At 46.8% G+C, this 23,064-nt stretch overlaps 1 protein-coding gene across 4 annotated transcripts in view; it reads right to left on the bottom strand.

Annotated features, from left to right (window-relative positions):
• CCDC93 (coiled-coil domain containing 93) overlaps positions 1 to 23,064 on the bottom strand; it is a 103,475-nt gene that overhangs the window by 8,242 nt on the left and 72,169 nt on the right. For all 4 annotated transcript variants that reach the window (XR_011428166.1, XR_011428167.1, XM_070240696.1 and 1 more), the window contains exons 12-22: positions 20,655 to 20,771; positions 19,183 to 19,245; positions 15,567 to 15,640; positions 14,346 to 14,427; positions 13,292 to 13,363; positions 11,879 to 11,932; positions 10,299 to 10,361; positions 7,894 to 8,002; positions 4,519 to 4,601; positions 2,399 to 2,436; positions 905 to 989 (exon numbers count right to left, since the gene is read on the bottom strand). Coding sequence is in view for 2 of the 4 variants with exons in the window: in XM_070240696.1 (XP_070096797.1) it covers positions 905 to 989; positions 2,399 to 2,436; positions 4,519 to 4,601; positions 7,894 to 8,002; positions 10,299 to 10,361; positions 11,879 to 11,932; positions 13,292 to 13,363; positions 14,346 to 14,427; positions 15,567 to 15,640; positions 19,183 to 19,245; positions 20,655 to 20,771 (840 nt within the window). In the remaining 2 variants the exon portion in view is untranslated. The remainder of the gene's footprint in view (positions 1 to 904; positions 990 to 2,398; positions 2,437 to 4,518; positions 4,602 to 7,893; positions 8,003 to 10,298; positions 10,362 to 11,878; positions 11,933 to 13,291; positions 13,364 to 14,345; positions 14,428 to 15,566; positions 15,641 to 19,182; positions 19,246 to 20,654; positions 20,772 to 23,064) is intronic.

The raw sequence follows: 23,064 nt of genomic DNA, 5'->3' as shown, positions 1-23,064 counted from the left end.
ACAGGCAATCCTTCCTTCCACATGTTACATTTTGACATCACTCCCTGGACCACTTTGCTCCCAGATAGTGCGAGAAGATGCCCTAAGACCAGGAGGTTTTACTGCCATACCTGAGGACCAATCTGGTGTAATATGTTTTTTAAACAGGACCCACAGCAACAGACATCTGGAGGAATTAGAGAAGGTTCACTGACTTTGGTAGCAGGAAACTGCGCTGTGTGTCTGGCTTCCAGACAGTCAGCAAGTCTACTTTACTGCAGACCAGACGGCCCACGTGCAGAGCCGCAAAGCAAAGAAAATCCCATGCTGCCCCAGACTGAATGGTTCTCTTGAAAGCTTCTCTGGAACTCCCACACCCCTGGTCAGTTCCTCTTTTCTCTTCTGACTTCTTAGGTTCAATATCCTCTCACTTTAGCAGAATTTGGTTCAGCAATTATTTGCATTTTTTATAGGGGGTTCCTGAAAACTAAAAGGCTCTGAAGATCTAACAAATGAATCTCTAATGGCAGAATATCACGAACCAAAGATCCAGCGAGGAAGGGATTCTGGGCAAGAGAGGAAGCCTGCTGGTGAAGTGGGTTTCCTCACCTGTGAAACGGGAGTACCACTCCCCACTGAACAGGGCTTTGAGGAGGATTAGCGCCATGCTTGGCACACAGGTGTTCGATCCATGGGGGTTATTGCTAAGAGCAGCCTTTGAACCCCCAGGGCGGGCAGCGCCTGGAGCTAGCCCTGCCCACTGCAGGCTCAGAGGCATGGCGGGGCCCCTCTGCAGACACTGAGGATGTGTCTTCAGGACTGAGAGCACGTTCCCACAACAACCAGAAGAGGCCTGCTTTTTGCAGGGCCTTCTCCATCACCACCACAAAACCCAGGCTGCAGGAGAGAAAAGAAGCCGTCTGACCTTCATTCTACTTTGCTTAATTCCTTCTACGATCTGTTCCATCTGACGCAAAAACTGGTCCCGGGCAGCAGGGGAGGCCATGGCTCTGAAAGAAAGACCAGCAAAGGTAAGACCAGCACAGAGGATTCTCAGAAAGGGGGTGGCACCAAGGAGTGAGCCCCATACCCAGGTCATGCCCCAAGTGGCAGCCAGGCCTTTGCAAGGCACCATGGACCCTGGGATCCCAGGCAGTTAGGGATCCCAAACTGAGGAAGGCATGAAAATTAGCCTGGTTTTGTAAATGAATGTGAATCTTTTTTTTTTTCATTCTCCCTACAATTTTCTTAACTAATCTGTATTTTCTTACAGTAAAATAAAATGTGACTAAAACTAACAAAAGTATCTTTCACTGTGAAAGATGGCAGGTACTGCTTAAGAAATGAATTCCATTTAGTTTCTAAAAATCTGAGGATTTGAAGGCACTCCTTAAGATTGGAAGGCATATTCTCAGATTTTCCTAAAAGCAGGCTGGGAAAACCTAGTCCTGTTTCGAGAAGCAGCAGTTAAACAAGTGGATTCCCTGATGTCCTAAAACCCTTCCCTTCACCTCCCGTTCTTCAGGGGGAATGACGCCAGAAGGATCGGAGCACACGGATACAAAGAGTGAGAGTTCTTCCAAAGGATGGGCTGACGGGCAGAACTCACCATAGTAACACTCAAACTGCAGCCTCTCTCAATTATCAGGAAATAAAGATGAAGCCGCCATTTTTAGAAATGTCACAGGTTCTAAGTCACTAATTGAATCTTCTCGGGGGCTCTGGGATTTTTGTTTGCTCTTAATTAGAAATGAAGCTTAAAATCTAGAGTTTGTAATCCATCAAGATCTTAGTTGCTGGTCACCTGCCAGGGGACAGCAAAGACCCTGTGCTGGAAGGAAAGGAAGCCTGCAACACAGAGAGCACGCCGTGGGGCTGCCCGGATGGCAGGTCGGCCAACCGCAAGCTGGAGGGTTGCGATGATTTGGGGACAGCTGGGCCTTGCCATCCAACTTTGGGAGAAAAAATTCATATCTGAATAAAGTAGTTTGGAGGATGCCTATTAACTTAAAAACAAAATCTACCACAAAATTTTAAGAATTATATAATTTCATCATCTAAATATTAAAGCATCTCTAGCGCTCAAGAACAAATGCTGTTAATCTGATCTCAGCAAGACAAAAGGAATACAGGAAGAGATCACGCTAGTTAGGTAGAGGCAAGTTATTTGAAAGTTAACTTTTTTCCCTAAGATATTCCCTTGGTGTTTTCAAAATTCACTCTAATATCACTGTGTTTTTGCAAGAATTCATGACCATGTAAAGCAAGACATGTTTGCATGCTGCAGGAGGGGTGGAAGTGTGAGAACCCCATGCCGAGCCCTGTATTACTCAGCCACACCACCGCAATGTGACAGTGAGCTGAATACCAAGTACAGGGCACCGAGGTAGTGACAGGGAGCAGGACCAACAGCACTTACTGTGAGAAGTTCTCGTGAATTGAGTTCAGCAGGCTAATCTGAGGAATAAAGAAAAAAACAAAAAACGATAAGCAAAAGGCTGAAAGGTCCTTGTGCCACCTCCACCACTGGAAGGTTGTCTCGTCTCTGGAGCCTGCTTCTGAAAGGAACATACCTTGTTTGTATAGACGAAAGTAACATGAGAAAAAAGAACAACGGGTTCTTAGCCCCACAGTATTGCCCAGGGAATGTAGGAACAGGGCTCCTTGAAGGGACCTAAGACCCAGGTGGGAAGACGCTAAAATTAGGGCTCTGGGCTGCTGCCATGACAGCCCTTTCCAACTTGCCAAACACTGCACTTTATTTCCAGGCTATCAGCTTAGTGGAGGGTCAGCTGGGGTGGAGAGCGAGAACACTGTGCCCATCCTATTCTTTCCCACAGATCTTTTTGCCAATGTGGCCAGCTGCTGGGTGGATTTGAGAGCCTCCATGGGAAGGCATGATTCAAGGTCCCCATTCCCATGGAAACTGCCATAGCCCACAAAGTAGGACCCTCTATCTGCCCCAGTGGCACAGTCCAGGGCAAGGCTCTGAGACTGGGGTCTAGAAACCTAGGTCCTTTTTCTGGCTGTGTCACTAACTCAACTTGTGAGCTCAGGACCAAGCCTTTACTATACGTGGGCCTCAGGTTCACAGTGTGTAACATTGAAATGATATTCTTGTCTTTGACTCCACAGGGATGTTTGAAAGCTAAAGTATCACATACATGGATTTGGAATAAAATGCAAAGTTCTAACTGTGTTAATACGGCTTAGAATGAAAAAGCCCTCAGCCGTCTGCACACTCCGAGTTTTTAAAAGGAGGCAACAACTTCAAGCACTGTTGAGGACGCCTGGTCAACGGGGTTCAAAGCTTTCTCAGAAGGGCATGGCCCCCTAAGTTAGGGGTGGCAAGTCTTCCCCGTGCCATGTAGGAAAACCCCAAGGACAGGGTGTGTAGCAGAGCTGTCCCACAGGCTGGACGTAAATCCCACCAAATGCACTCACCTCACCTGTTCAAACATTTATCAAATGCCTGTTATGTGCCCATCAATGTGTTAAGGCCCTGGATACAGAGAAAAACAAAACTCAACCCCTCCTTTCAAGGAGTGCCCTCTGGGAGGAGAGAGATTCATCTGGTTTGACTGACAAGAGGCAATAAAGGTGAAAGGAATTACAGATGCTTCCATTTGGGTTCAGGGAAAGCTACATCTGTATTATTGCTCTTACTAAAGTGGTAAACAGTGCAGGTTGCAGGGCGAAGATCAAAGGAAAACAATCTCCGTCAACCCCAGGTGAAGGGGTAGGCAGGGACTAATACGTACTGAGAACCCCCACGTGCAAGAAACATCAGAGTCATTTTCTCCTTTACCTCCATCATAACCATGTGAGGCAGATGTTATCTCCCTTTCACAGGTGAGGAAAATAGGGCCAGACTAAAACCCAAGTCCGTCTGACTCCAAAGCTCATGCTCGCTCCGCTGCACGGTGCCACCACCGTAAACACAGGACTATTCTTTACTTGAAATCAACTGCACACCCTGCCCCATCATTTGTGGTCCAACCTGAGGGAGACCTGAATCATGAATGGACTTAAGCTGACTGAGTCAGAGCAATATGGAGGGGCTGTCAGTGCCCACAGGAACGCCGTTCAGCCCTGCTTTGAATTTTACAGTCTTTTTAATTCATGCCTCTGTCTGCCACTGACAGAGGATAAAACAGCTATTTTCCCCACGTAAACTCTAACGGCCCACAATCCCATTTTATCTAGCTGGTTCCTCCCTTTCTTTAAAACTCAAAGTAAAGTTTCCCCAACTCCAGGGCCCCCTCCACAGGCAGCGCTCCAGCCTCCACTGTTTCTTTTCATGGCGGCATTTCTCCCTCGCAGCATCAAACCGCTGTCCGCCAGTCTCCCTTCAGCCCGTGTAGTGTGAGCCCCCGGGCACCCTGCGCTCTGACTCTGTATCCCAGCAGCGGGCACACAGCGGGCGCTCCTTCCACTTAAATGGAACGCGTCCCAGACACCAAGCTCATCTGAGCTTCCCGGGGTCAACAGCACTGGCAGCCGCACGTCGGATTGTTTTCTTTCTATAAAGGCTCTTACCTCTTTTTCCAAATAGACCTTTTTATCGTCCAGGGTGTTATATAAAGTGAAGAACTGCTTGGTTTCCTTGTGCACTGCCGAAACTGTAAACACAAGGAAATTGGCACATGGATAAGGAAACGTATCAACATGACCCTAAACACCCTCCCCTCCCTGAGACACAGGGCAGGACTCGGCCCTATCAGGGCAGCGCTCACTCGGCTGTCTCGGTGGAGGCCCCACAGGGCACAAGCTGGGGCAGAGCTGGCACAGGCTGAGGGTACGTGGCCGTCATGACTGGCCCAGCCACGAGGGGCTGGAAGAACTTCCCTGTCGGTGTGTGGGGCAGGCGGTTTCTCAGCGTCCTTCAGGCGAGGTGTCCTGGGTGGAAGGTGGCAGTGGGGAGTAAGCTGCCATGCCGCTCTTCCTGTTGTGTGGCTTCCTCCCTTCCCATGTCCCTCAGAGCAGGAGCCCCAGCCTGCTCAATTTTGCAATCCCCATGCTTAGCACAGGCCTATATGGCAGCCCCTCCAAAATATCTACTGGACAAATGACATGTCCACCCAAGGGCAGAAGATGTGCCTAATAATGTGAATTCTCTTCCCACCTGTGAGCACGTGAGGAATGGGGTCTTATTACCAGGTTCCCAACATCTTTACCTATAAAATTACTTTGTGTCTCTGTCCCCCCTCCCCTTCCTCACTCTTCCCTACAGAAGAATGACTTACGAGCAAAGAGCCAAATCCTAGCACTGTTTGTGTGCCACATTTACGAGGGAACGCCGTCCCTGGGGTGATGGGCTCCTATCCAAACGCATCCCTCTGCTTTGTGGCTGGGCGGATGGGTAGCCCCCATGTGGTTCTGAGCCTACGTGACTTCCTCACTGCTCTGAGGTCCCATAATATACAGCTGCCCAGAGGGAGATAAAATCCCAAGACCTGGGTCCACTCTCAGGCTTGGAGCCCAAACTGAGCACTCCAGTTTAGCCATAGCTACAGATGCCAGTGCCTAATGGTTACCAGGCTCTGGTCAAGAATACAGTGGGGTCTGGTTTCCCAGTGGCTCTTGCTCCCTGAACATAGGTTCCTCTGGAGCTGTGCAGCTCAAAGACAAGCGGGAGTTGGGGATATTTGCCATACATATTTGGTAACAGAAGTTAATAATCTGATATAAGTATTTTGATGCAATAGTTAAAAACATTCTCAACATCAAAATGTCTAATTTGTATGGAAATCACTTCAGTAACTACTCAATATAAAGTAGTATTATTGCTAAGAGCTTTGGTCAGTGGTACTCAATCCTGGTTGTAAAACAGAATCACCTAGGGAGTTTTTAAAGTCTTATGACCAATTAAATGAGATTTTCTGGAGGTGGGACCTAGGTGATTATAATGTGTAGCCAAAGTTGGAAATCAATGCCGTAAATAAACCAGTCAACTTGTAGCTTTATGGCCCAGGAATGTGTCTGTCACCCTTATCCTATCAAGCTCAAGGACTAGGTGGAGTTTACAGATATTTGATGATTAAAAAACAAAAAAGAAAGAAAAAGATAGATATTTTGGTGCAACTGCTTGAAAACGTCTGGTGTAAAAATGTCCCAGCAAAATGACTCTAATGTGTGAAATTTACTCCGTGAAATATATAGATGCAAGGTACTATCATTTATTATTTTAAAAGCTTTAACGTGGGCAGGGGTAGGAAAGTAAAGGGAAAGACTTAACTTAAGGCAGAAACTATTTTCTGCTGAGAAACTGCCGTTTTTGATAGCTGCCCCTGCTCATTTGAACCAAATATGAGGACTGTATGAAACCTCAGGATGGCAGGGAAAGACATGCGAAGGAGGCACGATTCTGGACTCCAGAAAGGACAGTGCTCTAGCTTGAACCTGGAAGGATGCTTGAGAGGTCAAGATTTCAAGGCAAAATCTGAGAGGCTTTGGAAGAAGAGTTGGCCTTTGCCATGTAGGAACTGCAGGGCACCGGCACCGTGGACTTGGGACCAGCTCACAGGCTGGGATCCAGATGCCCTCATGAGGGACTACAGAGGGAGGCAGCCGGGGCAGCAGGCCCAGATGAGGCAGGACTCTGATCAGTGTACTTAGGATTCTGAAGATTATCCACCAAGTTATGAGGAACTATTAAATATTAAAGCTTTCAAAGCAACAGTGTAAAGTGATCATTTGTTTGAGGACCGTCTCTCGGGCAAGAGTACACAGAAGGGGTGAGTCTCTGGCAGTGGTGAGAGGAGGCTGCAGCAGTAGTCCAGAAGAAACGGACTTGACTCTTACTCAGAAACAGAGCTGGCAGAGCAGCATGAGCCAGAGAAGACTAAGGGGGGTCCCGTGTGGCCAGGCAGTGATCCCAGTGACCCAGAGGAGAAATGGGGTGGGGGGGCTGAATTCAGCTTTGTGCCTGTTGAGTCTGAGGTATCCAGGGGACAGGCAAGAGTGGGGGCCCAGAGGACGGGGTGATGGTCCAGGACCTGCTCACAGAGGATACCTGAGCTGGGTCTTGAAGGAATTTGTCTGACAAAGGGTTGCTAAGCACAGGCAAGACGGGGAGTCAAGGCCTCAGATGTCAAAGTGCATGGTGTGCTCAGCAGCAGTGTGTGGATGGGTGAGGCCAGAGTGTGGGTTTACAGCAGGAAAGGGGGCCTCTAGGCAAGCCACCCAAGACCAGGGAGGACCCTGGGCATAATAAGGAAAGAGGCCTTTTTCAGTCCTGAAGATGTGTCAGCAGAGAGAGAAGTAACACAGTCAGATGGGTGGATGAAGGACTCAGAGAAGGGGCTGTAGACCAGCTCACGGTCATTCAGCCGAGCCCTGATGGAAGCAAGAGCAGATATGGCAGAAGCAGTGAGAACAGAAAGGCCATGACGGCTTTGAGGGCACTCTGAGCATGACAAGACGCGGTCAATGATTCAGGCTGAGGAAGACTCAGTCCCAGATTACTGAGTAAACGTGATGCTGTTGAAGGCAAGGGCCACATCAGAAAGGAGGTCTGTGGAGGAGAATGGCAAGTGAGGCCTGATCTAGAGATGCTAGGGTCACCATATTCCATGTGAAGTTGGAAAGTGGATGGGGAGCTCAGTGAAGCCAAATGGCTGGCCAGGATGAGGGCTGGTTCAGAACATTACTCCAAGGGCTCGATGAGTGTGCACAGTCTGTCCACTGGGAGGGCTGTGAGGGCCCCACGGTGCGACTTCCCGGACTATGGGTCACCTGCCAGTGGGCTATGTGGAACGAGTGGCCTGACGACGAAATGGAGCCTTTCTGGTGGTAGCTTTTGTGGACTGAGTGACAATGCATTCTCCACCACGCTAAGGTGGGACAGGGCCCCTCGCTTCGTGTCCCTCTGAGGACCAGCCTCAAGAGCTGGTTTGCGGTCGATGCACCTACTCTGGCGGTAGAGTTCAATAAATCTCTTCTGATACTGTATTAGCTCGGCTCGGCTGGGCACTTCATCAATCTTGCGATGCAAAATTGCTATTTCTCGATTTCTTCGAGCCTAAATGCAAAAGGAAGGGGGAGACAACACCATTTGGTACAAGGCCTTACATGTTTTCTGGGGAGCCAAAGTACTGCCCCCCTTCCCCACCTGAGCAGAACCACACATCCTGGAATGCAGGCACAAAACTCTGCTGTTGGCCTGAGACCCCATCTCAGATTCTGACTGACTCTCCACTTTGCAATACATGGAGAAGGGCTGGCTGTGAACTGGAACCACAGAAGGCATCACATTAATGAATCAGGAAAGAAGATTCTGAATGGGAAGGGCTTTGTGGACAGAGCCCCCAGCTGGCCCACCAGACCCCAAAGGACTCTTGAGTAGCTGATTCCACTAACACCAGGTGGGGAATGGGCAACAAAAGGAATGCTTCCATATGGCAAGGAACTCATGCCACCCACTGCCTCCTTATCAATTCCAAATTCCTTAGCCTGTTGAAAAGCTCCTACAATTTACTCCTAAAATACCCATGCAGCATTTTCTTCCTACCATGAACTGGGGTCTATCCTTCTCACCAGCATTTCAATATATTCAAGTCCCTCACTCCTTATAAAAGCCCTTCCTTAAACCCTGACCACCTTTCAGCTACCAGCCTCTTTTCCTCTCTTTAACAGCGCAACTCCCTGAGCCATATGCCCTCAGCGCCTCTACCCCCCAACCCCCTGTCATCCTGAACCCACTGCCACTGCTCTTGCCAAGGTCAGCACAGACCTAGCTGTTCTGGGAGTCATCTAACAGGTAATTCTCAGCTTCTAGCTTTCCTGACTTTCAGCAACATTTACCATTCACTCCACTGAGCCCTCTGCTCAGTTCCAGGAGACTTGGGCTCCTGTTTTCTCCATGCCTCCAGCTGCCCGCTGGGTCTCACCCTCACTGGTGGATTCCTCCTTTTTTCTGCCTGTCCTTACACAGGGGCTAGTCCCAGAGCCTCTTCTCAACCTACATTTTCACAGCCTCAGTTATCACCTCCACAGTGCGGACACCCAAATCTCCGCCCAGACTATTCTGACATCAGACCCAACACCCAAGCACTTCTTGGACATCTTCACCTGGTCAAGTACCCCAACTTTAAAAAGCCCCAAACAGATCTCATTAACACTCCTAGTCATACTCCCACCCTGTGAGCCCTATTCTTTCTCCTCTACGCTTTTTCTCAATGAATGACACAGAAATTCCAGCACCCTCCTTGACTCCTCTTTTTCTCTCACCCAAATGATGCTAAGTTCCATCAGATACAGCTTCTCAATCTCTCCCCTGCCAGTTCATTTCCGTCCACCCCTGCTGACCCTACCCTGGCTCAGGGCCTCCGCAGGCCTGTGGTTTGACAGCAGCTTCCCTCCAGCCAGTCTGAAGCGGCCCTATGCAGTTTGTTTTGATGTATATGGACGTATCTTGGTTCTCAAATAGCCAGCAGCTCCCAGAAGATGAGCCATCTCACTTACTATTCCTGGGACCTAATGCAGCACTGACTACACCGTAAGCACACAGTCAAAGAGCTTCCAAGTTGCAGCTATACTGTCCTGATTTTATTTAATTCTGTGTCTCTTTAAAGATTAGGACGGTGTCCTTGTGTCAAAGACAAATTTGACTCATCTGAATTTAACCAAACAGCTCAGCAAAGCAAGCAAAAGCCAGAGACAGGAGAAACAGGGTCTCCTTGCCCCCACAGCCCTTTGGCCATTCCCACGAGAACCGGGCCTTCCCTTCCTGGAGAACAGAAAGAAGACCCAGGACAAAGTGCAACACAAAGTCACTCCCAGCTTGTGAGCTTCCACGAGCCAGATCCAGGCAACGTGAGGGATTTTCCAATGTAATTCTGACTTCCTGTAAATTTAGCTTTAGAGCCAACTTTAAGACCTACGTCCTCTATATTTGCTGGGCTTCTCACAATCCCCTAAGGTTTCCAACTAAGACAGCTAAAATGGGCACTTAATCTTAGAGGAAAAGTACTAGGTAAGAACATTAGAACTTGAATTCTGCCTCTGACACTTACCATTGCTTGACTGTGGACAAGTATTTAAAGGATTTGAATTAATTTCTTCATACAGAAAATGAGGCTAATACCTACTGGGGTGAGCATCAAATCAAACGAGATGCTCGTGAAAGTAACATTTCAGTGTGAGGTGTCATCACCCCCTTAAACCGCTGCGCAGCACTCCAGAGAGAAGACCAGCCAACAGCAGCCTCAGTGCAGCCTCTCCAGCTCTTAGAAACGGAGACTTTCCAGTTCTGCTACAGGACATTCATACCTCGTCAGATGTATTGATGTACTTTTTCAGCTCTTGTTTTTACTCACCTGTAGTAAACGGATCTTGTAAAGTTTCTCTTTCTCCATATTATACCGTCTGTCTAGGTCTTCCTAAAAATTGGAAAAGGACACAATTACCTGGGAATAGGAAACTTTCATTCTTTGATGAAGTCTTTTGAAGCTGAATGTTTTTTATCATATCCCCACCGTCCTGAGGCCTCAAATATCTTTTCTCAACTGGCTGAGTCTAGGGTCTGGGTTCTGTCATGTGAGACCCTCAACACCCTTTCATAACTCTTCCTTCTTCTGGGATCCAGGCTGAACCCAGCATTCTTGAGTGAAATATCCCCAAACCCCCACCCTCCTCTCCTCCCCTAATAACTGAGGAGCCAATTATTAAAGGATGTGTTGCCTTATGCCTCTGTGTTTGGAGACGATGCTGGTTTGCTTTTCACGTTTCTATTTAGAGCTGCACTGTCCAATATGATAGCCACTAGCCACACGTGGCTATTTAAATTTACATTAACTAAAATTTAAAAAAATCAGTTTCTCAGTTGCACCAGCCATATTTCAAGTGCTCAGTAGCCACATGTAGGGAGTGGTCACTGTATTGGACGGTCCAGATACAGAACATTTCCACCACTGCACAAAATTCTTTTGGACAGCACTGAATTAAAAGAGAGAAACTAGCACCTCACTGAATCCCGTGAGGCAAGAGATATGGCTGGATGGCTTGTTGTGTTAGAGCAACCTACAATAACGGTCAGAGCTGCCCCTCTCCCAACACACACACACACATACACACACACAAAACACAGTCTCCTCCACAGGGCTCAGTGCAGGCAAACCCCAACAGACTTCACTGTAGGAGTCCTGGAGCTCACTCTCTAGGAGCGTGTGAGGGCACGAAGGGAAGAGGAACCCTAAAGGAGGCAAACATCTAAAGGCTTTCCTGTTTCTCTTTTCCTCTCCATCTTCCTTTTCTACTTTTTTCTCCTGGAGGTTGTTGGAGTGCTGGAGTGCTGGGAGCACTGGTTGAACCTAGAACAGGGGTCAGCAAACTGTGGCCCATGAGCTAAACCCTATAGTCCTTGGGCCAAATTTGCCTCTCTGCCTATTTCTGTAAATACAGTTTCACTGGAACACAGCCGGGTCCTTCTATGTATGTACTGACTGTGACGACCACAGCCGAGTTGGCCCATAAGCTGAAAACACTTACTCTCGTGCCCTTTCCAGTTTGCTGCCCCTGGAACGTGATACCATAGAGACAGGAGTCTCTACCTCTGCACCACCCCCGCCTCTCAGAGCCTACAGGTTGTGACCAGCACGTGTGGTCAGTGCGGGGCTCACCCCTTCTCAGTGAGATGCCAGATGAAGACAGATGCGCACACAGGTGCTGGGGAAAAACCCAGTGGAATGGTGACTTTTGGGGCCATCCCTGGGGAGATCCTGCCCCCATCTGAGGGGCCAGGGGTGTAAAATGGAGCAATGCAGTAAGAGCCTGCAGCTGAGGAGGGAGTTGTAGAGATATTAAAGTAGGCATAAGAAAACCATCACAGGAGAGTGCAAAGCTGGCCACCACTCCCCACAGAGGACAGTGGCAGTCCTGAGAACGGGCAGGTACTTACGTTATGAGTCATCACAGGGGTCAGGGCACCGTGCGGCTCTCCCCTGGAGAGGATCTGAAATGATGAAAAGTCACAAACACTTTTTCTGAGAAAGGGGACTGGGATAGAAGCTGACGTCTAGATGTAGGAAGGGGTGGGAGTGGGGAAGAGTCCGCTGACCGTGTCTGGACAAGGAACAGCCTGTATACGAGCCCCAGATTTTAAATTGTTCTTAAATGTCTGTTAGTTACACACTAACGGGCTACAGTGTAACCCTCTCTGAATGTGAGTAACGATTCCTCTAACAAGACGGAACTGCTGAGAAGAGAAATGTGATCCTGGAAGTGTGTGATCTGTGTACACTCAGAGGCTGACTGAACCGGGAATTTGAGCCTCAAAGCTTCAAAGTCTTAGAAATAACTGGAAAGGCAGGCTGTGTGATGATGGTCACAGGACCCCACTGCACGGCAAGATTCTGCTCCTCCCCCGTGCCAGTCCTCAAGGTGTGAGGAACTGTGTGGCCTGTCACGCCATGAGGAGGCACCTCCAAGGCCTCTCTCTCCACTGAGCATGGCAGTGTCCGGCACAGCCAAGGGGCAAGTCCCCAAGCTGAGGGCACGTGGACTCATGCTGGCTGGCTTGGACAAGTCTTTCCCCTCCCTGAGCCTCAAGTTCCCCGTTTCTACAAGAGAGAGGGTGTCGTTGATGCGTTCTGAGGCCCTGTCCTGCTGGCACATCCTAAGCACAAGGGTCCTCAGGAAAAAAGCTCTGAATGAAGCGTGAGAAGGGAAAACAGAAAGAGCAGTCCCTAGAATCTTATTTGGTGAGAGAAACAAACTTTTTGTCTACCCTGATGCTTTAAGTTCATGCTTCATGGAAATCCACACTAGCTCCTTGGAGGATCAAGTCCTTTGTTCAGAGAGCCCGCAGGTCCCATGTGCTCCTTAGGCCCAGATGCCCCTGCACTGCAGGGGCTTTAAGTAACCCAGCCCTGCTCTCCTGCTTCGTGTTACTGCCGCCTGTTAGGGGTGGGCACGTCCCTAGGCAGGAGTGGAGGGGAAACCAGTAAACTGTCACAAAATTTAGAGAAGGACAGGTGGAGTGGGACACAGAGCTCAGAAGCTTCCTGGAAACAACCCTTGCCTAACCGGAGGGAGAAGCCAGACATGTAACTGGGTATTTCCAGTCTGGGGCTGCTGCCATCTACACCAGCTGCTGTCTTTCACCAAGCACAAGGAAGAGAAAGGAGAAGGAGGAAATCTAAGAAAATCCTGTGATGAGAACAGCTGAGGAATGTGTGTCCAGAGGAGCAGGCTAAGGAAACTGGCCAGTCCTTCCGAGCGTCAGCCTCTCTGCTGGCGAGTCCTGTAGGAATCTCTTCACCGGAAAGCCCTAACAGCGCCTCGCAGTCTGGAGGACCTGCAGAGGCTTTACCTTTTCATCTCCGCCTGGCGCTCTCTCAGCCTTCAGGGCCTCAATTTCCTGCTGCAGCCGTGTCATCTCCTCCTGTAAAAGTGAATGAACATTCACAGAACTTGGATGAGCTAATAATCAGATGCAATTATTGAAATACTTGACCCAGAGTCTTCTCAGAGTTCAGTATCTGCTAGATACTGAAGAGAAAAGGCCAAAATACGACACGCAGCAAGTTATTATGATTTTATGAATCACAGCACAAACCAAGACCCCAGCTAAATTTCATATTTTGTGTTTCTATGCTAGGACAGAATTCAGCCTGGGAAAATTTTTTTTCAGGAGAATATAGGGAGCTGTAGCTCAGTCTGAAGGAGCCTTTCTCTCTAAAGGGCAGGTGAGGCCCACAGTAATCACCGGGACGCGAAAGGAATGAGTGGCTTAGAGTCTAGCTCCAATCGGCCTCGTTTGCTTCCTCTTCTCCACAGGCCCCCGGGACCCTCTGCCCTGGAGCTCACCAAGGCCCTCTTCCACCTGCCATCCTCACCTACCTTAAGATCCAGCTTCCAAATGGCTCCTGTGCCACAGTGGCCTCTCCTCCCCTGGAGCTCACACAGAACTCTCCGGGCCTCACTTCCTGCCTCCCACTGCCACCACCTGTGCGTGCAGCATCCCCACTAGACCACGAGTTCCCAGAGGGCAGGAACTAAGGCTTACACACATGACATACAGACACCCCAGGTTTTCATCAGGACATCTCTGCTTTTGTAAGATGTTATTCCTTTCACACTTTATAAGACTCTTCTTTTAAATACATTCGTAAATTGGAAAACATTGTTTGTTAGACTGTACTCTCAGTTTTGGGTTTTGGCACACACAGTCACTAATCTAACTCACTTCTGGCATCCTCAGAGGTACCTACCATAGTACTCTACGTGTCTGACACATAGCTGCTTGATTAACCTACTTTTTCAACTGCACCTGGACAGGATGCCACAACAGGACAAGGGGAGGTAAAGAAAGAGATTCTACAAGACTCTTGGTTTAATGTCTGTTGACACCAAGCAACACTTACTCGACAATGTGCTTTAAATTCCTGTTCCTGACTTTTCAGGTTTTCATTCATGGCTACAAGTGCTCTCAAGTTCTGCAGGATACTGAAGAGAAAAGGCCAAAAAATGACACGCAGCAAGACATTACGATTTTATGAATCACAGCACAAACCAAGACCCCAGCTAAAAAGAGACTCCTTTTTAATTTCCGTTGTCTCTCCCAAGAGTGTCTAATGGGTTCTCCACAAATGATGACTACCATTTAACTGACATTATTATTTGTTTATATGCTGGAGTCCATCAGGCCATATCCAGATGAACATTACAGAATCCAGAATTGAAATGTCAACTGCAGAAACATCAAGTTTCAAGAGCACTGGATACATCTAAAGATACCAGAACACAGACAGTATCACAGACCATTTTTAATTTCCATTCTGAAAAGGAAACAAGTTGCCTAACATCATCAAAAGCACTAATTTGAAAATAAAAATGTCAAGTCTCTAATAATACTTTGCTCCATATCATGAAAGAAGGGTTTCTAATTACAGAGCCAAGTAATCTGTCGGTAATACTTTGCTAAAAATGTCCATCAAACCCAGAACTGCTCAATCTGTGCCTGAAGCTTTTTACGATTTCACAGTTTCATTCAAATGAGTGACACTTCGGAGATTTACCACCCAGTGTGGTGCTAAAAAAAGATGCCAAAGAGAAATGCTTCTTATATTTAAAGTGACTAAAAACAATTAATTTAAAATTTAAAAAAACCCAGCAGCTGTTTCTTGGCCAAAAAAAGACTGTACCTTTACTCCTAAGGAAAAGGGCTGAAATGTGTGCTGTTAAAAAACGGGTAACAACGGTTGACTCCAAGGGAGGAGAGCTGGGTGGCCGGGGGACAGGGTGGGAGGGAGACTTTTCACCAAGTGCCTTTTTGTACCAGGAATGTATTACTGAGTTTTTAAAAACAGAAAAAGAACAAATTACAAAAAGATGCTGCTTCTGATCCCAAGGGGAAGTGGGAGAAAGAGGTGGTTAACTCAGTGCAGCCCAAGCGCCTCTCAGCACAGGTTCGAGCACTGGGGAGTCTGCACATTCCAGGCCGGCAGGGAAATGCACTGACCTGGATGGGGCCAGGAGCGCTGGACCCTGGCTCCTTAGTCCTGTGCTCAAACAGATTAAGCCACCAGGTGCCGGCCAAGTTACTTTCTTCAAAGAGAAAACAGACACATGCTGAAAGCTCTTACCTGGGATCAGCTTTGGATTCTATCTTCTCCAGGGCGGCTTGTTCTTTGTCCAGTTTCTCGCTATGGCTCTTCAACTGCAAGAGAGAATGGAGGCACTGGTGCTACAGACATGGTGGATTAGAGGAGTGAGCCTTCCGTTCTCCCTCCCCCTGGCTCACACTAGGACTCCACTGCTGACCGGTGGCCAAGCACACCGGATTTGGCTGTACAGTGAGAAAAGAGGTGGACAAGAGAAAGAGGACGGGGGTGGAAGCACAACATGGTAAGGTCTGGTGGTAAAAGAAACCTTGGCAATAGCTTTAAATCACAGCGGCAAATGGGGGAAAAGTCAAAAGTAATGCTGACTGCAGGTGCCTTTCAGTAGGAAGGGGTGAGCAGAAAGAGTGGCTATGAAAGACAGACCTGGGTGTAAATTCCAGAATACCACTACCACGGCTAGTAACAGGGCAGGGTTAAATCTCCTATCTTCTTGAATAACTTCATTTTCTTTTTCTGAGACAGAGAGTGAGGATTTCAAAAAAGAAATTTTAAAGAAACTTAGATTTTAATTTATAAGGCGTGCACTTATACCATACAATAGAATACTACGCTGCTATTAATGAAAAGGAAGAAAAAAGCAGCTCTTTTATGATGATCTCTAACACTTACTGTTAGTTGCAGTAAACAACCTATGCAAACCATGATTCCAATGTGTCTCCAATGTGTAGAAAGGAATGTATACACTGAACATATAAATGTATAAAAGAACATACACGTTAGTTGCAAATGCATAAGACATTTCTGAAAAGAGTCATAAGAAACTGGTTACTCTCTGGAGAGGGTAACTGCACGGCTGGGTTACAGGGGTACACCCTTTGTACTTTGTAAATTTTCAACACATGCGAATGTGTTACATATGCAAAAAAACAAGTTAAAAGTTCCAAGGGCTCTAGTTGAAAATGGAAGACTGAGCACAAGTTGCAGCAAGCCCTTCTGGTCTCAAGTCCTAAAAACTCCAGATGATTGTGTTGGAACACAGGACTGGATACCTCGGGGACAAGAAAGACAGCCAGTAGGGAGGACCAGACAGTGGAGGACTGCTGTGTGGGATTCAGAGATGAAGGAAGAACCAGTCTGCAGGGCTGGGATCTGCATTAGGAGCAGCCACCTGGGCTAAGCAGTGAAGCTTGGCTCCCATAACCCAAGACTGCTGCTCAAGTCCCAGAGGCAGGGCAGGCTCCCAGAAAGTCGGCAATACCCGGGAGAAATGGGGAGTTCCCAACCCTGAATACCACCAGCTGATCCCACAAAATAGTAGGACCCACCCTTCCAGAATAATCACATGAAGCAACCTGCATAAAATGGAATCTACACAGTTGGTAACACGAAAATTCAGAAGCAAAGATAAGCCTACCACCAAGAATTATCAAACATCTAAAGAAAGATAAAACCATTAAAAAGATGTATCAACTCAACAATGAATTCTGACCTGAAAGAATAAAGATGAAGACAAATTTTAGCACAACAAATGCCCTAGAGAGACAGGAGAGGATACTGCATATATTAAAAAGAATCAGCCTCACACATAGGAAACTAAAGTTGTGACTGCTGAATTAAAAGTGGACAGGCTAGAACCTGGTGGCCCTGCCAGTGCAGGGGTGTGCAGCCTCCCCACAGGCATCAGGTGCTGTTATCCGTCCTTGATCTGCCATGCCCTGCTTTGCTTTCCCTAAATTTACTGGAAAGACAGGTCTTCCCTGTTCACTAGGTCATCCGGGAAGGGCAGGCTTTGCTGCAAAGTCCAAACCTGGGCCCACAGGCGGGAAAGGGTTCAGGGTGCTCATTTTGCCCAATCCTTGCCTTGAACAGATAAGGGGACCGAGGTTTCAAGATGAAGTTCATTTCTTATTCCAGGGTCTGGTCTTTAGTATTCTGACCAAATCAGGCTTCTTCATGAGTTGTTCAGCCCAAGGTTTTGTATAGCTTCCCATTTTTCGAGATGGGAATTAGCTTGACTGCCCTCATATAGTAAGCTCTCTGGGAGGTCTTTGGTGCCAGACTGCCAGCATTCAAATCCTGGCATCCCTCTGCATGGCCTCTCTGCCTTAGTTTCCCCATCTGCAGACAGAGATGGTAACAGTGTGTCACCAGGGTTGTTATGAAGATTTAGTGGATGAATATAAGAGTGTGCCCAGAGCACACCCAGCACACAGTAACGCTGGCTGCTCGTACCATTTGAGGACAAGAAGACTATGCCACGTTATTAACTTAAATCACACCCTCTACCTTTCCAGCACATGAAAGGGGCTCAAGAAATACTTGATTTAGTACTTAGTGCAAAAAGTGACTTTATAGCCACTTAGGATTTACATCCGAAGGCATATAAGCATCCTAGGAGATTGATATCAAGATGCTTGCCTTTAATCTCTTCCAGGTTGTTATACACAGACTGATCCACGACTTGGCAACTTCATGCCAGGGATTCTGCAGCATTAGAAGTGGGATAGCTGCAAGGATCCCACCCCGAGAGTTTGCCATCTAATCCATGAGGAATGTAGTCACAGAGGAGTATAAAGAAAGCTCATCTGTCCAAAGCAACACAAGCATCTTTAGAAAGAATGAAAAAACTTATTGTCATTCTTGTGCCTGCCCTTTTCAAAGATTCTGACAATAACTGAAGAGACTAGACCAGTCAGAACTAAAAAGCTTTGTCAGATTTATAGCAAGGCAGTGGCTAAGTGCTGTTATAGTGTCATAGAAATGAGAATTTTAAATGGGCAAATTTCACGTGAAACTTAAAAGACAATAGGGACTGCCTTGGTTTCAGAGATGTCTTCCACGTGGTCCAGAAAGTACTCAGTGGAGCCTTCACAGTGAAGCCCTTGCAGAGTACAGCTATAGCCCGAGCACTAAAATCACAAAGAGGACAGCTTTTTAGATGCAGGTGATGACAGCTTTCTGTGGAAACACAAAGGACAGGACTATCTAAACTCCCTTCATGACAGAGCTGGCATCAAGAGCGACTGTCTTCCTCACCTGGCTTCCTAGGCAATCAGAAGCGGGAGGTAAGCAACACTCTGACGCTGATGTGAGATGGCACACTCACAACCGGGATTAGAAGACGGATCACACGGTTCAAAATACGCCCATACCCTCCTCCTCTCCTCAGACCCCGCCCCCATTCTGGCCAGGATGTAACTGGCAATTGCGAACAACAAATTATAACCCTCTGTAGTTCCCTCATTTTACAAAAAGAAACCTTCTCACTCTCAAGGAATTCGGTGTTTTGAAGCTATTCTACAACCTGTGGCTTGAAGAGCAGGGCCATTGACTGTGAGTGACCCAGCCTGTTCTTCTGTGCGGCCCGCCCCCTGCCTATCAGGCCCGCCCTCGCCGGGAGCCTTTCCTGACTTGCAGCCCACAGGCATCTCTCCCACCAAGATCCATGGTGGCATGGATACACTGATGGCACAGCTCATGCACTGCCATGTGACTGTCCATGTTCCCAGATGGACCTGAGCCCTGAGAAGGGGATCACGACTCCTCGACACAGACTGATGACACACGGCGTCCCATTAGCACTGCAGGTCAGAAACCATTCTCAACAAGGCCCATGGAGGAAGGAGAATCGGCTCACCCCTGTCAGCGTTTTCTTCATTTCATCGTGTCTGCTCTGTAGGTTGGTATGATTTGCCTGCAGCTGCAACAGAAAGATAAAAGATACCTGCTCTCATTTGATCCTTACAACAATACAGATATGGGTGTTATCCCCATTTCAAGATGAGACAAAAGGAGCTCAGAAAGATGAGCAAATAAACTGAGCAAATGTGGGAACTTTAGAAGGGTTGCCAACAAGTGAAGGAAAAGATCTCACATAATTAGCACCGACTACACGTCAGGTGATATCCTAGGTCTTCTGCATAAATCCTATCACGTAATCCTTACATTCAATGGAAGAAAATATTATTCTTATTTTACAGATGAGGAAATAAAGACTCAGGGCGGGTTAAGTTACTTGGCTAGAGTTTCACAGCTGATAGCTGATAAAGCCAGGATTCAAATTCGGGCCTGACTTTTCTGTGTGGCCACAATCAGTTCAGTGAACTAATTTGCCCATTCAGAATACAGACTGCATGCCAGCACTTGGTATTCTAGCACTGAATATGACTGGTTGGCAAACAATGGCAGACAGAAGAAAGGACTCCAAGCTTCAACACAAAGAGAAGGAAAATGAATTACTCTTACTGTTCAGAGTTACATGACTGTAAACTTACGTCTAAAAGTGTCACTTCCCTTTTCCTTACTAAAAAGGTATATCTTTGTGCTATCTATGAAATTTGACTTTGAATTCAGAAATCTAAAAACATTCCATTAAAAGCTCAAAGGGTTTGTACGTTTCTACTTTTGAAAAGGGGACGTGGCAGAAAACCACCATCAGACTCTTTGGTTGTAACCTACATACAAATTAACAATGAGAAATTTTATCCTCTGTCTCCATGATTATTTCGAAATAACTTGCCCCATCCTTGAACCTACAGGAAACCTATCGAGAATTATGTCACCTTCAGAAACCATTGCTCCCAGGTCATGCTTCTAACTACCGGTCTTCCTGACTGATGAACGGTGACATTTCCATCAAGGCCTACCAAGAAGCGACCTCGAGCAGAGAGCAGAAGTGACACAGGAGGGAAGCAGGTGGACCCTGGTTTCTCCCTTCTGAAAGGGAGCTCTCTGTGCAATGAGAACTTTTACCCTGTTTATGCAATTGGTAGATAAGAGGATTTCTGCCCTGCGATCTTCTTCTAGAACAGAGTTTGGCAAACTTTTCCTGTAAAGGGCCAGGTAGTATCTAAATACTTTAGGCTTTGTGCGCCACAGGGTCTCTGCTGCATCTACTCGACTTGGCCACCGGAGCTTGAAAGCAGCCACGGGAAAAATGTAAAGAAACTGGTGTACATATATTCCAACAACACTTTCTTTACAAACCCCTCTTCCAGAACCTCCTTTAACCATTCTCCCATGAAGATCTTAACTCTTTCCTCAATTTCTCCCTTCTTGAATAATGGTTTGATTTTACCTGAATGAAAATTATAAAAAGAAAACACGAACCTCTTCCAGATGTTTGGTCTTCTGCAGAATCTGCTTGTTTAAGGAAATGACTTTCCGACGATGTAGCTGCGAGGTTCCTAATTTTTCCGGACTTTCTTCAGCTGATAGCTCAGACTGCTGTGGGAAACAGGGAGGGCAAACCCAAAGGATTTAATTAGTCCACCTGAGTTCATGTAAGACCCATCCATTCCTGCTCAGCCTGGGCAGCCAGTCACAACCAGGCCAGTGCAGCCACGGGGTCCTGTGCAAAGCCCAGTCCAGAGAAAGAGATTCTGACAAAATGATCAAAATCCCTATCAACAGAATCTGCATTCCTGGCAGAGGGAACAGCATGTGAAGAAGCAGAGGGATACATAACTGTGGTTATGTTGATATCACACAGGCAACAGGGCACCATCAAAGGGTTTTAAATAGAGGAATAACATGGTCATGTTAATATCTTCATAAGACCATTCTGGAGTTATCAAGAATGATGAGTTGCTCACTTTCATCCAAGTATTATAAGTATATGGTTAAAAAGTTTAAAACACTCAGAAGCGCATACAATGAAAAGCAACAGCCTCCCAATTTATTCTCCCTATCCATGGGCCCACTCTCTTTTAACCATTTCTTATTTCTAGTCTTCTGGCGTTCACAGAGGATGGATCTGAGACAGATGAAAGCTGCTGAGGGAGACCAGCAGGAAATTCCTGAAATTGTGGAAGAGAGGAGAGGATGGAGAAGAAGGGTTGGACAGGACGTGGAGACTGTCAGGACTGAAAGTGAGTAAGGGAGAGGTTTACGGGTGGGTGACGAGGTGATATAACAACATCACTGAGAAACCACGCAGTATAGATATGCCTGCAAACACTTGTCTCAAGACCCTAGTGAGAAGCCCCAGGAAAAGGAAACAAGAAAGTCGACCCTGTTGCAACAGGTATTCTCAAAATACTTCTGGGATGATCAGAGACAGCTTTAATAAACAAATACTCATTTCAACCACATTTCCCTTTTACTGGAAATATCCTAATTCCAATCATTAACCCTAAACCCAAGTGCAAAAAAGCTATCTGGGGATTTGATTTTCCCTGCACGTCTTAACAGCGATCACAGGCTTGAAAATCTAGTATATTTACCCACAGGGAAAAGCGATAGAAAAGTGAGGAGGAGGAGAAATTGGATGATATAAGCACCGTTTATTTTGGTTAACAATTTCTTTGAATAATTCAGCAGCATTATTAACAGATGATGAGTTTTCTGCTGCTTAACAACTCCGGAGGTGGGCAACAACCAGCAGGAAACGGCTGCAGAAAAGAGTAAGGAACATCGTCTTCTATCTTGAGGGTTGACAGGCCAGAAAAACTAAGCATTTGGTATTACGGCATATCTAGCCTTGAAACCCGGGATTTTGGAAAACGTCAATGAACATGCTCCAGTTTATCTGGATTTCTGGGAATTGGAGATAACTTTCAAACATGCAATTAATTTTGGTCACATCAAGATATTCACAACTTATAGTCTAGGTAGGGAGAATTGCTTCTGAAAATATTTGAGAGTATAAAGAAAGAGGAAAGAGGAACCAGCACCCCCTCCCAATTTCCAAATCACTTGTCAGAAACAGAATTATAATTAACTAATTGTATCTCCTCTGCTTTGACTGCATCACCCTGAACTATGTGATTAATTTGGCCACTTTTATCTGCATATATTCAATAGCCTTTTTCTTACAGTTAATTTCAGATTTGGGTTTTCACATCCAGCTTGGATTCCTTGATGCTGATTTCCAAAATGTCACGGGCATATCCTCAGAGCATGCTACTTCACTAGCAGAATTACATAAGCCTTCTATGCCATGATTTTTTGATATCTGAAAAAGAATTAATTCCCCGTTCAATGGAACTACCCTGCAGGGTGTGTCTCTATGTCTGCTGTCAGGATTATCTTGGGTACCCCGACCTCCTCCAGCTGCCTGTCTGGCTTTGGACCAGACCAAGTTGTGGGCAGGCAGGCTCCAGGGCATCGGTGTCTCGCTCACCCACAGCCGTCCTTCAGTCTGCAGGGGTGAGCACACTCATTCAGTGCTGTTCTGCACCTCTGGCATGAGGTGGATCATGTCTCCAACTCTCGGCAGGTTTTCCTGCTGATTAACTGCTTCTATAGCCAAGGTCCCAAGAGAATGAAAACTGCACTTCCTACCCAGCTTCCAGACCCCTCTTGTCAGTGGACCTGGCACACACACAGTTTTGTTTTAAAACTATGAATTCTGACTTCACTTCCAAGAACCCTTCTTGTAGGAACACCAGTAGCTATCTTGAAATCTGGCAAGAAAATTTCCAGGTTGGCTAGCTATCTCTTTCTTTCTCTCTCTCTCTTTCTCCAACTTTCTCTCTAGCTAGATTTAAATTTTTAGCTACATAGTCCCTCAAGGCTC

Source organism: Equus caballus, chromosome 18, assembly GCF_041296265.1.
Source record: "Equus caballus isolate H_3958 breed thoroughbred chromosome 18, TB-T2T, whole genome shotgun sequence".
NCBI lineage: Eukaryota > Metazoa > Chordata > Mammalia > Perissodactyla > Equidae > Equus > Equus caballus.
Note: the sequence above shows the minus strand (reverse complement) of the source record. Positions and strands in the feature narration are given on the sequence as shown.